At 33.9% G+C, this 18770-nt stretch overlaps 2 protein-coding genes across 5 annotated transcripts in view; both read right to left on the bottom strand.

Moving 5' to 3' along the window:
- The window catches only part of LOC127943181 (CXADR-like membrane protein), a 168793-nt gene that overhangs the window by 9696 nt on the left and 140327 nt on the right, over positions 1–18770 (bottom strand). Inside the window, exons 1-3 of one of the 4 annotated variants that reach the window (XR_008149587.1) lie at positions 4274–4512; positions 4037–4141; positions 684–724 (exon numbers count right to left, since the gene is read on the bottom strand). The exons of the other annotated variants lie outside the window; for them this stretch is intronic. The gene's annotated coding sequence lies outside the window, so the exon portion shown is untranslated. Of the gene's footprint in view, positions 1–683; positions 725–4036; positions 4142–4273; positions 4513–18770 lie in introns of those variants that run through there. 4 annotated transcript variants of the gene reach the window in all.
- Positions 8809–15142, bottom strand: LOC127943177 (ICOS ligand). The gene is made up of 4 exons (XM_052539394.1): positions 14956–15142; positions 14450–14490; positions 14036–14362; positions 8809–10264 (listed from the first exon to the last, which is right to left on the bottom strand). Exons 1-4 carry the CDS (start codon positions 14961–14963, stop codon positions 10005–10007), a joined length of 636 nt encoding a protein of 211 aa, XP_052395354.1. The 5' UTR covers positions 14964–15142; the 3' UTR covers positions 8809–10004.

Raw genomic sequence — 18770 nt, 5'->3', positions numbered from 1 at the left:
TTTCCTCTTGTTCTGTTCCTCCTTGGTTTCCTTGTTCAACAGATATCGATCCTGAAAAATTAATGAAAAATATAGTTTTTTTTTTTTTTTTTTTTTTTTTTTTTTACAGAAACCATTACCTAAAGGATCCATCAATAATTTATATACAACAGCACTGAGACTGGAGCATCAGGGGTGAATTTCAGATATTGGATCAGCCACTTGCAGTATTTAGATTTTGAAGCAAACTAAATTAAATGAAAACTTTCATGCACTAATTAACTAGTTTCACATACCATTGATGATCAGCTGTACAGTCCGATATTCAGATGACTGTGTAATATAGCAAATGTATTGTCCTGCATCAGTGTGTTGAAGATGGTTGAGTTTGATGGAGAAGTTTCCTCTCAGATACTCCTGAGGGAAGGTTTCAATTCTGTTCTTGTACTCTGAATCCTGTGTCACTGGTGAATTACTGTGTGGAATTATATCAAATATAATTTTGCTGCCATTGTGTCTCCAGTGCACATCAATGTCTTGAAGTTTATGTTGAGCTGAAGAACACGGCAGGATGACAGAACCATCAATAAACCCCTCGAGTGTGACCTGCAAACACACTGAAATCACACAAACTACTGTAAACACAGTCTGACATTTATACATGTGGCATGAATTAAACTCTGAAATATAGTTTTTGTTCTGACCTTTGTTTATCAGCACAGCAAATACACAGATGAAGCAGCAGCTGCAATAACATAAAGTCTATTTAACTTCATCATTAGCTCAACTTGAAGAGCATGCCTCAAACAACACCAAGATAATGTTTTTCTTAAATAACACAAATAATTAAGGTACGATAGGGTAGTGTTTCTACCCTGTCAAAACATGCTATATTTGGCAGTACATGTTTTTGAAGAGGACAGTCTTCACCTGTTTGACTTTACTGGTAAAACCTTGATTTCAATGTAAGAGTGAGAACATCAAACTACTATCAACTAAAACGATCATGAACCACAAACATGAGACACAAAAGACGATAATCCAAAATGCTAATGGGATAGGTGCACAAGATGGCGCCGGTGAGCTTCAGCGACGCGAGTGTGTGCGTACTTATTTCCGGTCTTGCACGCTCGCATTGACTGTAAGGGAAACTTACATACGAAACTTGGCTAGATGGATATAATTAATGTTTTTCAAATTTAACAGCGAATAGTGGTATATTAAAAACATGGGGAAACATCCTTCCTACATTTTTGCGTACCTCTGTGTGGAAATTCATCAAGATACAACACGAAGATTGCTTTATTCTTCTGTTGATTACGCACATCAGCATCGACGTCAGGTTAATCAGTCCACAGGGATTTCTTCTTTCAAACACAAACCTCTGAAATATGCAATACTGTTCATTTTCGAAGAGCTGGTTTTGTTCTGACTGTTATGAAAGATCAAGGTTTCTGACTGTCAAACGAGACGCACAGAGATTTCTGATAAAGCTTGTTTTATTAACTTTATTTGATAACATAATTTATAACTAACTGTACAATTAAACGTAATGTACTTATGGTAAGCTTGCATTAATTAAAAGATCATTGTTTGCGTTCATGTGTTTTTATCAATGTTTATTTGTTTTGTGAAAGATCTGCAGCATAAATCATTATCTGTCTATGAGCAGCGCATGTATATTGTTATTGTTTTGCATTAACTATCAGATTAAACAGATATTGAAAGTAGTCATGTATTTTTTTTACTGTGCAAAATAAAATATTTTGTGAAAATAATGATGAAACAGACTGATATATGTGTGCAATTGAGAAATGGATACTTCTGAAGATAAATCGCAGCCCATGTCTCACTAGGTAAATATTTAACCTGTTAACTGTCACTCACGTTTTTGAAGATAGACTTCAATGTGCATGATACAAACCTATTTTTTTTTTTTAATTCATGACTGAAAACATTTTGTAACATGATTTTGATGTACCATTTACATGGTAATACAATGTCTGATTTTAAAATGGGTTTTGAAGGATGAATTTTGAAATTTTATGTTTTCAAGTGATATATAACTTCTGATGATTTCTAAAATGTGAAATAAAAAAAAAAAAACTAGGAAGTATTTTTTTTAAACAAAGGTCAAAACTCCTTTTGTAATGCAGATTTCTGAGGGTGCACTCTTGTCATAAATTAATCTATTACTTTTCCTACATAATTTTTTACAAGAAATATTGGTAAAAAAAATATTTGGGAGTCTTAGACCTTTCCAAAGATATATAGTTTGTCAAGATTAGATTAGATTTGATTGTAATATAGTATAGTCAATGTAGGCGTCCCGTATACGGGACGGGGTGACAGTTAGCAGGTTAATTGAAAAAAAAATCTATGTAATACAAATTTTTTCGAGAAATAAGTAATTTTTACATTTACATATTTGGTTAGATAAAAATATATTATGTAGCTGTGTATACACACCATGAATTCAACTTTCATTTCGTGAACAGTAGTGAACATTAGTGTATTTAATTCATTCACCAGACCCAAACATACACAAGTTTCAAATCCACTGGCTCAGTTAACATTTGTAGTATAGTGATAATAGCAGTGTATATCTTATTTGAATTTGAAGTGATATTATAAATCCTGTAAACATCCTCTGAACTGACGTTTAGCACAACCGGAAAGACTGGAAATCCAAGATGGCGGAGTTATGTAACTAGGCCATTGCTAACAGCAAGAAAACTAAAACAAAATAAACCTTAAAGCAGATCAACCTGATAATCAGGTTTATAATAACTAATGTTTAATGTATTCATGAAGCTTAAGAGTGTTCCTGTTTTTGATTCTAGTTTAAAAGAAGCATTTTTGTCAACCCAAACACAGCCGGCCAAACACAAACACGAGCAACAAGCTTCATCAGACTTTCACTTTCCGAGAAGAACGAGTTTCTCTAAACAGCATTTCTTTCAGAATTCATCACACATACCTGATCATGTTTCTGGTTCAATATTATCAATTTACTGTGTCTTTTATTTGACTAAATATTTCTGAAATTAGAGGGAAACAATACTTTTCCAACTCTTCCGTCTCGATGTGCCATGTGTCGTCCTTCAGATGACGTCAGACGTCAAGTATACGTAAATACGTAAGTAAGACGTGAGTGTCGTCAACAGTTACCAGGTGAAATGATATGAAACAAACTCGAGATTAGAGATGTACCTTTTAAAATATTCACTAAATTCACCCGTGCAATATATCATTATCAAAATTCATAAACATTGACAGTAACTTCACTTTTTATACTATCGGAAGACTTGGCTCATTTAAGCTCATAGCTTAATTGTAATTTATCTGTAATAGAAATGGAGTCATTGAAAAAAATCTTAAATATCAAACAAATCAAAAAGTATGACTCCTTTTTAAACTTTACGGACAAAATTATTTGGTAACGTCCTTGCTGTACATCACCAAATACTTTGGATCTTGAATCTTTTGCTAGAAAAAAATGAAGAAATGATTGTTGTTAGTATTTCTTTTCTTTTCTTCTTTTCTGTTTTATAAATGTATTTGTTTATTTTCTTCTACAATCTATCTGGTTTATTAATGTGTCTCTTTTAAAGTAATTCCTCCTTGTGTGTCTGTAGAAACATTTTAAGACTCATTTGTTCCATTAATTAATCCATTAACTAAAACATAAATAAAGAGCTGCACTCTAGATATTCGTTTCTTCAGCGTATTTAAAACTCTTGAGACACAAGTTGACTATCACATGTTCTTCTGCTGAATTTTCACCATTAGTAATAATGGATATGTTTTTCTGATCTCAGTTGTCTTGAATAAACTGTCTGATATTTAGTTCATTAATAAAATAATTGACAAAACCTTTTTTTGTGGTTGTTCTTCTGGTTAGACTACAAAATACTATCCAAAGTTCACTGAACAATAATTTGGATATATAATAATAAACATTCAGTTGCTCTTTTCCAAACATCTGATGTGTCATTTGATCCTATAAGTGAAATTAACAGCAGTAAATTAAATGAGTAAATGTACTCAGACTTACATGAGTATGACATCGAAGCTTCTTGCCGAAAACCTCTTCTGTATTTTGCATCCTGTTCACTGAGTCAAACATTTCTCTTATATGTTCCTGCTGGCTCATTCTGACCTACAGAGAAAAATGAGAGAGAGAGACATTTGAATACAACAATAAAACACAGCCTGACTTTTTCCCAAATTTGCCTTTCAAATAGATTTGAATAATTCATAATTAAAAACTTGTTCTACAACAATATATTACCTCTTTTTTTTTCTTCTAGCTGAGTTCAATCCCTAAAGGTGCTCTCTCTTGTTTTGATCCTGACATGTTGTTCAGCTCTTGTGAGACTCAAAGATAATATTGACTGACGTTCTCTTGGGAGGAGGAACTCATAGAGACTGAGGGCATTTGTCAGAGATGAGAAGTCAAGTGGACAAGTACAGTCTGTTTTGTGGTCATCAGATCACCAAGACATCCTCATTCTCTGCAAAGGAACTAAAAGAGAGAGAGAAAGCAAAAGTCTCACACGCACAGTCTTGTCTTGAATCTGCCCTTCATGCCTTGTTTGTTTATAGGATACAATATCAGCATGAAGGTTTAGTTGCTAGTTTTAAATCAGATGGACTTTCTGAATTCAAATATCCAGTTTTTAAATGTTTTAAAAGCACTTTTTCTTGGCTATTTAATCATTAGGAAACATTCTAGTTCACTATTCTTCAAACATAATGAGAATTTTACTTCTGAATCAAGTAACATTTCAACAACTAAATGTTTCAGGTATAAACACTTCATGGACAATGCTAACATTTTGTGAAACGGAAACTTTTTAAAGTCCAGATGACTTTGAACAAATGTTTTATTAACTGTACTTGAAGAATGTTTTTTCTTAACCTTTATCATTTTACAACTAATACAAAAAAAGTTTTATACTGAAAAATTTCTATTTTTACTCAGAATATCTAATATCTAATATCTAATATACACACTTTGTGTTGATTTACACTATTTTGTATGCTTTTTTATTAACAGATCTAAATGTAAGAGTTGCTCCTTGCACAATAAACATCATTACATGACAACTGATCTGACAGATGCTAAAAACATGAACTTGTTGAAATATATATATATATATATATATATATATATATATATATATATATATATATATATATATATAAAAAACTGTTGTTGCGTGCAGTTACAGGAAATGTTCAGAGAGTTTAAAAAACACAATTATATGTATCCTTCTGGCTTCAAAATGAAGCGATAAAATTAGATGTGATCATGATGGGGCTGATAAAATGTCATTATTTTGCATAATTGTGTTTCTTAAACCCTCTGCACATTAACACACAGGAATGCTGTTATCTTGAAGATCCATTTACATTCCACTAGATGGCAAAAACGATCCCTAGCAGAGATATAGGGTTTGAGGCATGTGGAGCTGCTTGTTTGCAAATGACTCGTGACGTCATAGAACACTAAGATATCAGTATCACAAAAAAAAAAAAAAAAAGGTCTAAAGATTTTTCAACTGGGCTTTGTGTTTTTTTTTCTTGACATTACCATTGTTGAGATTCATGTGCTGCTGCTTGATGTCTGTGTGTCGAAATATTATATTTGTCATGTGTCTTTAGTTCCTATTTACTGTAGTTTAGTTCTAGTTTTCATTTAGTAAATCATTGTTATTCTGTTCACCTGTTTATGTTCTCACTAATTATGTTTCATGTGTTTATAAACCCTGAGTTTTCCTCAGTTGTCTTGTCTTGTGTTAAAGTTAAGTTGATGTTTTCATCTCTTTCTGTTTTAAAATGATTTGTTCATGTTCTGATTATTAAAGCCACTATAGTGGATTTCTTCCTGTCTGTGTGCACCACGACCCGTGACATTAGTAGTTCTAAACTTTTGTGCAGAACATGATTTAAAAAAATCCTTCATTTCTGATTGGTGCAACAGTACTGGCTCAGTTTCACTGGGTTGGTAGAGCAAAAATAATGGAATAACACACTTATGATAAGTATTTATGATTCAGATAAGATCAGTGAATTAGACCACTTCATTATGCTTATATTATATTTGCTACTGCATACGTGTTTTATAAACAGATTCAGCAGCCAGAGAAAACTAAAATATTCAAGTCAATGTCAAATGTACACTGAGCTGAAAGCAGAAGAGCATCCAAGTGCCATCATTCAGTATGTGGGCCAGATCTGGAACTAAACAATGTTGCTGTCAGGGATTATTTCTATTCCTTCCGACAACAAAGCATGTGAACGTGACGAGCTGGTAGGAAATGTAGGACATTTCTGATAGCATGTACATCATGAATCATTCATTCACCAGATGGAAACATAGTATTTGAAGTGATCATGTGTGAACATTCTTGGCTTTCTCTCTATACTGGCATCAGACAAAACTAGAAGTGTATATGCACACACTTGTTAGACTTGAAATCTAACATGGACAACATATGCAACTACCCCATTAGAGATGTTGGTATCTATCATAGCATCTTGCTCAAGGCTTAAATGTTGTAATTGTTGTTAAGACATATTACCCTCGTTACTTAATTCCTTGAGTAAGTGTAGAGGAAGTGAACCTTTCATATTTCATTCTGTGAAAAGAGTAGATTTTTAGCAAACTATCTGTAGAATTCAGAAGACAGCTATTCAGTCCATTCTTGGAAATGTGTTGGGTTTTAGATGACTAATGGGATAAGTAATGTTCTCCAAACAGGGACAGATCACACATTCATGTCTTTTGTTCCACTAATTTCACAACTACTGTATGTAGCAAAAAAAAAAAAAAAAAAAAAATGTTGCTCAAAAGAGTTATTAGTAACTATGACTTGTGGAAAGTAGAGCAAAATTGCAACACTTTATTGTAGAAGAGATGATAGTAACTTCAAGACTTTAGTTTGAGGCATTAAGATGCACTTTACAATTCACAGCCCGACTTCAATACAATCTCAATTGTTATTCAAATTGAACTTTTAAACTGTATATTTGGCATCTGTAAGAAATATGTTAGTCACGTTGAGACATTTTAATGGGTTTAGTTTAGAAAGATGAACATTTTAAGCCAATGTTTTAGCCCTGTATTTATTCTAAGTGTATACTGCGACATTTTATTTACTCCTTCAAAAGAAGTATGTTTATTTTATTGAATCAGCATTAATGAAACAGTTTTCAATGTAGTTCTATAAATAGGCAGTTTAAAAAAAAAATGGGAGAACAATTTAGTTATTCGGGTATTTTGCTATTTTATTTTTCTAAATAAATCGTTACTATAAAAGAGAAATAATACATCCTATTAAACAATATATTTATAGAACAATCAGACAAATTGAATATTATCTCAAAATAACTTGCATATGAGATGATGAAATGATTAATTATGTATTTTCTTATATGACCTGTTTTAGGTGATAAATGCAGAATCTGGAAATTCTGATGGGTTTCTTGATGATGTATAGGCTGATCATAAACAGTTACGTGTGTATCTTGCACAATTTATTATAATAATATCTTGATTGTGACTTATTTGCATAGATTGCTGAAACTTTCCACGTGAATCAGAAAAATCTGGATCAAGAGAAGAAAGAAGAGGTCGTCCATCTAAGAGAGAAAGAGTCTGATTTCACAACTACTTCTAATGTCTTGTCTGGCTTGTTTTTGGGTCTTGGCATTCTTCTTCATACATTTTATATAGGTTAGACTGAATGATACTGATACTGTGAAAGTCAATCTACAGTACCACTTACATTGTGCTCATTCTCTCTTTAATATATATATATATATTTAAGTTTGGTCCAGTAGATGGCGCTACACAACAGAGAGACAAAGACCTGTTCATACAACTCAGAAAGAGACTTTCTATACTGGAGCATTAGAGTTATATTATAAACATAAATAACTATTCCTTTAACAGTCTGTTTTTACCATAAACATATATTTTGCTGTTAATGCTTAAGAACAATTTGATTTACTATTGACTTCTCCTATTGACTATTCAAGCAGTATAGTCTCTGCAAATAAGGCTTAATATCTTAAATAATTTTAAACTTATATTGTTTCAGGGATGTTTAGACACTTTTACTGAAAAACATTGCAAAACATAAACTTTATGTTTGACACAGAAGTGCAAAGAGCACATTCGGGACTTACGCTGAAGATCATTTACTCTGAAGATCATGTGATGTCATGTATGACATGTTTCCTGGACAAACATCCTTATTGGTCCTGGATCAACATCCCTATCAACCAATCAGATTTAAAGGTTGGGTTTCAGGCTAATGTTAGGATATAAGACTACACGAATCACGTGTTGTTTTCTTGTTTTAACAGTCCTCATACTACGGCACAAGGTGCACAAACTACAAGATCTTTGGCCAAGAGACAACTCCAACCAACAACTAAAAATGTGTAAGTATTTATATCACAATGTTAAGTATAGTGCAAAGACCACTTATTTGGATTTAAAAAAAAAATACAATTTTTTTTTAACTGATCACTTGACATTGCATTCATCCAAGAAATATCTTGAATGCAAGCAGATCCTTTTGTACTGTATGTATTATAAAGCTTGTGTTTTTGTATTATGCTGACTGATGTTAAATGCTTTTGATGTCCATTCTTATCATACTGCTTCTTAAATACAAAGATTCAGTTTTTTAGTTGTCAGAAGCATGACGTGACGTCTTTATCTGATGTTTTTCATTTACTATTAAAGAGTGGTGCTTGTGAGACCCTAACTCCTCGGGTGAGTTCACATAAGATTAGAAATATCCAGACATCTTCGACAGATTCTATTTTATTTACACTATTTGTTGGATCTTGAACATAAAGAGCTTGTGTACATACAATGAAACACAATGGTCCTCATTTCCAGCGTGTATACCTGAGAACAATGTAGTACATTTAAAATATATTTACCAGTTCTTACAAATAAAACATGTTCAGTATAAATGTTTATATCATTGACAGGCTTATCTGTCTTACAACTTCAGCCAAAAATGTACCGGTTTCAACATCTCTTTCTGTAACACAATAAAAACAGTGCATAAGGCAAGGATATAACAGTACATCCGAAATATGTAAACATTTAGCTAAAAAAGTAACTTATAAAGCCATGAGGCAAGGCAAGGTTATTTAAATAGGACACTTCATACACACTAGTAACTAAAAGGAGTTGAAACATGAAATAAATAAGAAATGACAAATGGTACAAAAGTAAAATATAAAAACAGCTATTAAAGCAACATTGTAGCTTTTTTTTTTTTTTTTTATAAGGCAGAACAAGCCAACAAACTGAGCCCATGTTTACAGGCGATTGTCTTAGTGTGAATGTAGCTAAGAATATCAAAACATCGAACACTCCTGAAAATAAATAAATAATGAAATAAAATGGATATTCATGAAATGTTATATGACCAGGTAAGTAGTTTACATGGTGCTGTTGTTATAAAGCTATTTAGGCAATGTTACCAACATAAACATTGTTTTAACAGCAAATGTGATTCTATGCAAACTAAACAGATTTCTGAAAAGCCAAGCCAACGATTCATGTTTTACTATAGTTGCTTTTCCTTTGTGCTTGGAAATTCATATCAGTTCAAGGGCATTTTTTAAGCCTTCTAGCTACTATGAGACCTTCTGTCCTTTAAAGATATGGCATGCATTGAAAAATGCCATTTCCTGCAAAAACATGAATGAGTAGAGCACCTTGTGAGCTACTGAACAATTTTTGAGAATTTACTTGAATTCCAAAACCATGAATGACCACATCACTAGAGATTGCCAAGCAGCCTTATAGTATGCTCATAAGGAAGATACAGAAACACTCTAATTCTACCCGTTTTCTGTTCTTCAAACAAAACATTTGCTTACTAGACTTTATTTTTATTTTTCTACCCGAATCCACCGCACCAACCTCCTCTGACTCAATGTTTAATGCAAAAGCTCAAGCAGTTGCTGCAGGAAAGTGTAGTTTTTTAATTACCGACTGCTTCATCATGATTATCAGTCTTTATTGGTTTATATTGTGCAGAAGGGTTCACAACCTCAGGAGTGGCTGAACTCACACCGTTTCCAGCTGTCTGGCTGTCTAAGTGCTTTTTTCTCCAGAAAACTGCAATTAAAATAACAACCAGACATAACAGCAACACTGGTACTATAATGCTAACCAAGAGCGGAGACAGTGACGACACCATTTCCTCCTGTTCTGTTCCTCCGTGATCAGTGGATATTGATCCTGAAAAAAGAAAAATAATAATAATAACAAATAAACATTTTACAGAAACCATTACCTCATTGTGATAGTGTTGGGCGATATGGTCATTTTTCAGATCGTCATATCGTCAGCCTGTGAGATTGACGATACACGATATTATCGTTCATGTGTGGAGCAAGAGAGAGACTCTTTGTTCTCGTCGTAGCATAACTATTTGTTTTTTTAAACCATGCAGGTGCCCGAGAGAGAGAGAGTATGGAATCACCAATAATCGGAAAATACTTTCAAACATACTGATAAACTAACGTTAAATAAAATATACTCTATTTAAAACAGCTAGATCATATATAGTCGGACACAACTGTCATATCGCACTTCCTGTGACAGATTTGCTGCATCTACGCACGGAAGTTATCAATCTAAATCAGTCAATGATGAAAATCAATAGTAGATTTCATTTTAATGTCCATCATTTGAACACTAATATTGGACATAAACGAACACGTTAAATATAAAGTATTAAAAACAGGTAAGTTCATATATTTTGAGCAGTGGCGGCTCTAGACAAATTTTACTAGGGGGGCCAAGGAGGGGCCAGTGTTTAACCAGAGGGGCACATTGAAAATGGCAACATATTTTATTTAAATGCAATGCAAATAAATACAAAAAGTAATTATTGAAGAAATATACACAGTAATTTTACACAATCTAAACATGTTAATAAAAACAAATTACTATTAGTACTCTTATCAAATTCAATCAGGCAATCATATATAAATATTAAATTGTGAAATGTATGAATGTCAAGAATTCAGAAGTGTATATATTTATAATGCTTACACTACACTACACAGAAATGATATACAATTAAATTATGCGTATTTTAAATGTATTGTGCAGGCTAAAAATATAATAAGCTTTTAAAAATCTTTCAGTGCGCAAAACCATGATAATATGAAATGCTTCAAAACTGAGCTCACAAAGTGATTTTACAAGTTTACGGCTTTTAAAACATGTGTGTGATCTAACAGGCACAAGTGAGTCTTTTAAAAACAGCCACATAAAATACAAATACACAAAATAAAGTAATTTTATGCAAATCCATAGCATCAGTCATACAGCGCTCCGGACCGCACGCCTCATGGCGAGCCCGACGCACCGCCACAGAAACAAGAAAAGCATTCTAACTCTCCCGTTAAACTCAGTTAGTTAGGGCTTGTTAAAAATATTGCACATACATACAGTAGGCCCAGCGCCGGCGCTATGGTGGGGCATTCGAGGGCCGTGCCCCCCCTAGCTGTTATTGATACCCCTCCTACAGGCCATGGCGTGGCCAAAAAAAAATCCCTTTTAGTTATTATTTTAATATTAAATGTTCAAACTGTAACTTAAATAAAATAAAATAAAAAGAATGGGGAAATGAATTATTTTGGTTGTTCATGGCACATTACTAGGCTTCGTCATGGTCAATGCTTATTGGATGCCGTCTCGCCGAGTAAACTTGTTACATTTGATTTGCAGCGCGCGCGCAAAATCCATTTCAAGTTGAAGAACAGTTTATCCGTCTATATTATTGATAGTTGTTAGCAGCTAATTAAAAAAAAAATGGATTAGACCTCCGCAGCCTCGTCGTCAATCAGCAGATTTAGATACTCCGGCCACGACCACCAGTACCGCGGTCTGAGAGCCGAGCTGGCCCTTCTTTTGTGAATGCTAGCAAATGCACAAGCCAATGGAAGGACACAGTACTTCATTCAGTTCAGTTCAGTAGCAACACTCGTCGCCTGCAACTCTTCTGAGGGTTAACTCATATGTTCAATTCACTTATTGAAGCCAGCCACGGCTTTCATAAGGCCTATACTAAGCAGGTGACTTGTTAATGAATGTTTGTGGGTTCTAACTGCATTTTTGCTTTATACTTGGCTGTCTGTAAAGATGGGCTTATGTCATTTCTGCTTGGTGCATGCATAAACTGCTGGGAGGTGTGTAACCTAGGTTAAAAACAACTATTAGCATAAACAGGAGAATATACATTTATTTTTGTCCTTTATTTATTTTGTTTAGAAAACAAGTCCTTTAGAGTATTTAAAGTCCTTGAAACCTTAAGAAAAAACGGTGTTTAAATAAATTATTTTATTTGTTAAAGCACACTTAATATTTTCTGTATTTTATTTTCCATTTCCTGTATTTTATTTTATCTTTATCTATTTCTCAAGTTCTACAAAATTTGCATTCTACACAAATCAAAAACTAAAAAGTCAGTTCAAAATGTTGTGACATCCTTATTCTCTGCAGGCAAATTTTAGTCTTCTGATTTAAATGGTCCATACGCAGACATTTGTGTGATGATGTCCAACTCGTTTTATGAGGAAGTTTTCAGAAACATCTACGAAAAAACTTTGTCTGATGGGGACATTTTTTTGCAGTTTTTTCAAAGCTTCAAACTGATTCACTGTTTTATTTTTGTCATCGTAATTTGTTAATTATTTAAGTATTTAAGTATAAAAAATATATCGCGCGTTTCACAAAAATGTAGGCTACTGAACTCATAGAACGCGAGAATAGGCGACTACGTGCTACTTGAGTCACTGTCCATTCGCAAAGTGCTGAACTAGGCTAACCTTATATGGAATTGTATTCTGAACGTTTAGCCTAACAATCGTCATCTGTGGTGTATTAGGAATCAAGACAGGTAAAAATAAAAAACAAAATTATATGATGACATTCAATATAGATAAATCATTGGAGCTAACATTCTATGGTAGAATGTCATTCTATATAGATCGAGCTAACTGACTCTTGCCGTATCCGGTCGGCAAAACAGCAAATTTCAGCGCTGCTGTTCCTCTTTTAGATAAAAACCCAAGTCCAAATCTTTTATTGTCATTCTATATAGATCTTTCAGATTTAGGTCTGGATTTCCATGCTACTATGATGTTGCCAATGCGTCAAAAATTATTCATCAAACGACAGTGCCCCCTCGCCGATGATCCAATGCCCCTCCAGTAGATCTGCTCTGACGCCGACTCGGAGTAGGCCTATAAGATTACTTGTTAAAGTGCAATTAAATACCTTCTATCTGCAGACGATGTACATCTGTTTGTGGATGGAGACTTTGTAAGGACTGAAACTATGTATTTTGCATGCATCACATTATAGTGTGGAGTGTATGAAAATAATAACAAGGCGGCAGAGCGAACTTATCCATAGTGGTTCTTACATATACCTTCTACATCATCACCACATAGTGAGTGTTATAAGTTAAGTGATCAGTCTCTTAAGAGAAGGACTACGTGAGAGCCACTTTGGATGATAAGTTCGCTCTGCCGCCTTGTTATTATTTTTTCTTTACTTTATTTGCTTTATTTACTGCTCCGATCATGATCGGCCGATCATTAATGCGCATCTTGTCAGTAAAGCCGGTTTTCTAATCAGCGATAAATTCCATCCGGTGCGTGATTTCACATAGAGCAGCAGTTACTACACAGAGCCGTTGTTAACTGAGAAGATGCGCAAATCCATGTTCATTTCCAGCGTTTATTTGCGCATCTTCTCAGTTAACAACGGCATTGTAGTAACAGCTGCTCTATGTGAAATCACGCACCTGATGGAATAACGATCGGCCGATCGTGGTCGGAGCAGCCCTAAAAGCATCCATCTATAATTTATATTCATCAGGATTGAGACAGGAGCATCATGGGTGAATTTCAGATATTGTATTAGTCACTTGCAGTATTTATTTAACAAAATTAAATGAAAACTTTCATGCACTAATTAACTAGTTTCACATACCATTGATGATCAGCTGTACAGTTTGAAATTCAGATGACTGTGTGATGAAACAAATGTATTTTCCTGCATCAGTGTGTTGAAGATGGTTGAGTTTGATGGAGAAGTTTCCTCTCAGATACTCCTGAGGGAAGGTTTCAATTCTGTTCTTGTACTCTGAGTCCTCTGTCACTGGTGCATTACTGTGTGGAATGATATCAAATATAATTTTGCTGCCATTGTGTCTCCAGCTCACATCAATATCTTGAAGTGTATGACCATGTTGAGCTGAAAAACACGGCAGGACGACAGAACCACCAACAACAGCCTCGACTGTGACCTGCAAACACACTGAAATCACACAAACTACTGTAAACACAGTCTGTCATTTATACATGTGGCATGAATTTAACTCTTAAATATAGTTTTTGTGCTCACCTTTGTTTATCATCACAGCAAATACACAGATGAAGCAGTTGCTGCAGAAACAGAAAAAGTCTCTTTAATTTCATTATTAGCTCAACTTGAAGAACATGCTTCAAACAACACCAAGATAATATGTTTGATTCTCACATAACACACATAATAAAACCTTGATTTCACTGTAAGACTGAGAAAATCAAACTACTATCAACTAAAGCTAACATGAATCACAAACATGAGACACAAAAGATGATAATCCAAAATGTTAACCGCTAACAGCTAAATCAAAATAACAGTTACAGCAGTTAAACCTAATAATCAGGTTTTTAATATTTCATGTTTAATGTATTCATGAAGCTTAAGAGTTTTCTTTCTTTAATATTAGTTTAAAATAAGCATTTTTGTCAACTCAAACTCAGCAGGCCAAACACAAACACAAGCAACAAGCTTCATCAGACTTTCACTTTCGAGAAGAACGAGTTTCTCTAAACAGCGCTTAATTCAGAATTCATCTCACATACCTGATCATGGTTCTGGCTCAATATTATCAATATACTGTGTCTTTTATTTGACTAAATATTTCTGAAATTAGAGTGAAACACTACTTTTCCAACACTTCCGTCTCAATGTGCCATGCGTCGTCCTTCAGATAACGTCAGACGTCAAGTGTACGTAAATACGTAAGTAAGACGTGAGTGTCGTCAACAGTTACCAGGTGAAATGATCGGAAACACACAGGAGATTAAATATGTACCCTTTGAAATATTCTTTTAATTTACCCGTGCAATATATCATATAATTTATAACAATAATTTTGGTCTGATATTGCCCAAAGAAATGTTCATTATAAGCTGTTTTTAAAAGATGTTATATATTCTTCCACACAAAGAAGCAGAATTTGAGTTCGTCGTGAACTCTATTTTGTAATGTAATATCACATTCACAAACAAAAATGCAGGCCTAGCCTAATTGTAATTTATCTGTAATAGAAATGGAGACATTGAAAAAATCTTAAATGTCAGTCAAATAAAAAAATAATGATAGGCCTACCTTGTTAAACTTTACAAAGAAATTCTTTGCATGGTAACGTCCTGGCTGTACATCACCAAATACTTTGGAGCTTGAATCTGTTGCTAGAAAAAAAATGAAGAAATGATTGTTGTTAATATTTATTTTATTTAATTAATTTTTCTTAAAACAAAATTATTTTGTTGTTTTCTTCTACACTCTCTCTGGTATATTAATGTTTCTCTTTTAAAGTAATTCCTCCCTGTATGTCTATAGAAACATGCTGTAAGCCTTATTTGTTCTATTAATAAATATATTAATTAAAAAGTAAGAATGATCTAGACATCTGTTCCTTCAATATATTCCAGACTACTGAGACACAAGTTGACTATCACATGCTTTTCACACGTGACTGTTGATCTTTTGCTGAATTATTTTCACTATTAGTAATATTGAACATGTTTCTGATCTCAGTCGTCTTTAATAATCTGTCTGGTCTTTAGTTCATCAATAAAATAAAAGACAAAAGATTTTTTTTTTTTTTTTCATTTGTTAGACTATAAAATACTGTGCAAAAGTTCACTGAACAATAATTAATTTGGAAAATAATAATAATAAATAAGCCAGTTTTTTCCTTACATCATATGTGCCGTTTGATCAAATTAAGTGAAATGAACAATTAAATTAATAAAAGTGCTCAGACTTACGTGAGGATGAGATTGAAGTTTCCCTTCCTAAATTCTTCTGGAAAAATGTTGTATTCTGGATCAAGTAAATCATTTCTCTGAATACTGTCTTATATATTCCCACTCATTGCATCTCAATACACTATCATGTCTTGACTTTATTTTGTCACTGTAAAAACAGGACAAAAACACAGAATTCCCAAAATCTTCATTCTGACCTACAGAGACAAACAGAGAGAGAATTGAAAACAGCTGAATAAAGGCTGGATTTTAAAATGTTAAGATTTTGCTTAACATTAATAACTCCAACAGATGAGTTGAACAAACTCAAAGAGAATAGATGGATATAGAGACCTGCATTGAGGGTATAGGTTGTCATATCTAGGCTCAATCCAGAAAGATCTTCCTCGTAGTTCTTCTCTCTCGTCTTCATCCTGACAGACTGTACAAGTGCTGTGAAGAAACTGAATACACCCTGATATCCTGATGGGTGGAGAGTCTGTCATGGGTTCGACCTGATGGGTGTTAGCTGACAGACCTGATGAACAAGTAAATGTTTACTAAGAGGGCAGATCATGTGTTTAATATAGAAACAAATCACAGCAGTTCCTGTTCCCAAAGTTTCTAAGAATGAACAAAATAAGAATAAGAATAAGAAGAATACGCAGAGACAAACAAACATATTGATCTCTATACATATGGTTATTTAAACACTGACGTTTTCTGAATTATGTTTGACACATTCCTGCTGTCTCTGTGACTTTATTATCTTTAAGAGAATGACATGAATGCTTAGTTTCCAGTGAAACCACAGAGAAACTGAAACACACAGCTTTAAAAATGCCTTCCCCATTATATTCAGCTACATCAGCACATTGGTTTGGTTGTGTATGTGTAGCCCTGAAAGTTCATTGACAGCTTGAATAAAACAGATAAATGTTGTCCCTTTAAATTTCTATCTGGTTAATGACTGAGTTCTGAAAATAAGGAACCTACTGTGACATTCAATTATAACATTACTGTGTTTTAAAGAGTGTCACTATTGTAAAAGTCAGCTTCACCAGGCCGAGGATTGATCGTTGAGGCTGTAGAGTGGACATCGTGTTCAGTACGTGATAAGTGAGTTCAGTGGTACACAGATAAAGGCATTAAATGAGAGAGAGAGAGAGAGAGAGAGAGAGAGAGAGCTTTAAGACCAAGTTGCAACCTTATATTTATTAAACATTCTGTTTCAAATAATCTCACACGTTATTAATCTTGTCTCATATTCTGTGTTTTAAATTGTTGTATTGTCAATTTGTAGCCATTATGTTTTCTTTGTGTATAATGGTTTGGTGCAGTAGGTCATTTGTGACTTTACACTTCACCTCTTGAAGCAAAATGGTGGCACTGTGATGTTTGCCAACAAAGGACAAATCACTTGGCAGAAACTCTGAACTCATCTCTGTTTCACACTGTGACTAAACACAGCAACCCAGTCCTGTGAGAATTCATTATCATTTGTATGTGATCAAAACTATGAAATCATTCAATATCAAACCTATACCTGACCATAATAACAGAACGAAAAAAGGTGAAAGTGTTTGTACGATTATAAGTAGCCTAATATAATGTAATACAATTTTAGCTTCTCTTTCAAATTGTTGTGAGTTTTCATGAGAGGGTGTTTTATGTTAACTGCAAATATCTGGTAATTTACTGCCATGTTTAATAGAGTTGTTCCGATTCCGATACTAGTATCGGAAATATCTCCGATACCACAACAAATTCTGGCATCGGCATCGGCGAGTACATGAACCCATATACCGATCCGATACCATTTTCTTAAAAAATACCTAGTTATGACCGCAAGCTTTGCCTAACTGCTGCACGGTTCTTCTTCGCTGCTCAAAATGCATTGAAAACACAGGAAGTTGTGCTGTGTTGCCACAAGCAACCCCTGTTTAGAGCAGCGAAGAAGAAATGAAAACGCGTTAGCAGCCCTGATCTATATATGACTGGATCACTCATCACATTCTAAACTGCCAAAAGACAGTGAAGCCGCTTCTATATTATAGATCAGTGGTTAGCAGTATGTCTCTGTAGTACCGGTAGTTACAGACTCTCAAGTATATTCAGTACCGGCAGCTGCGTTCAGTCGCTTCCGTGTAAGTCAAAGCGCAGGGCTCCAGACAGTAGCCGAATATATACTAGTGTCTGTGAATATTAAACTGCAAAATACTATTTAAATATTACTCCCGCAAAATCTACATCTCTGTGGGTGACTGGCACAGATGCGCGAGAGCTCGCTGTTTTGTAGTCTCTGTCATGAGGACACGAACGCATAAACCGTCACTTCATGAGAATTTACCGTTTCATTTGAGAATACTGTCATATCATAAACACAGACACTCAAAGATCTTCATGGCAGCCCATTAAAATAAATGTTTGGTTTACATGAGTATATTGACAATATATAAAGCTACTGTTGTAGCCTACAGTAATAATAATACGTCTCTATAATAATAATAATTATGCCTAGATGGTTGCTTGTTTTTTACTTGTTTTGTTGTAAAGAGATTATCTGATTAATAGATCTTTTTTTATATTCCTAGACTTATTTGTTGCAGTTTTTTTATACAGTTATATTGTAAAACTTAAAT

Source organism: Carassius gibelio, chromosome A22 (genome assembly GCF_023724105.1).
Source record: "Carassius gibelio isolate Cgi1373 ecotype wild population from Czech Republic chromosome A22, carGib1.2-hapl.c, whole genome shotgun sequence".
NCBI classification, from domain to species: Eukaryota; Metazoa; Chordata; class Actinopteri; order Cypriniformes; family Cyprinidae; genus Carassius; species Carassius gibelio.
This window is presented reverse-complemented; position numbering and strand designations above follow the sequence as displayed.

Bases quoted from the DNA above. Each gene is read 5' to 3' on its own strand.
- LOC127943177 (XM_052539394.1), bottom strand. The intron at 14,363-14,449 runs GTGAGCACAAAA...GTGTGATTTCAG, and splicing joins TGCTGTGATGATAAACAAAG to TGTGTTTGCAGGTCACAGTC. The intron at 10,265-14,035 runs GTATGTGAAACT...TTCTTTTTTCAG, and splicing joins TGTACAGCTGATCATCAATG to GATCAATATCCACTGATCAC.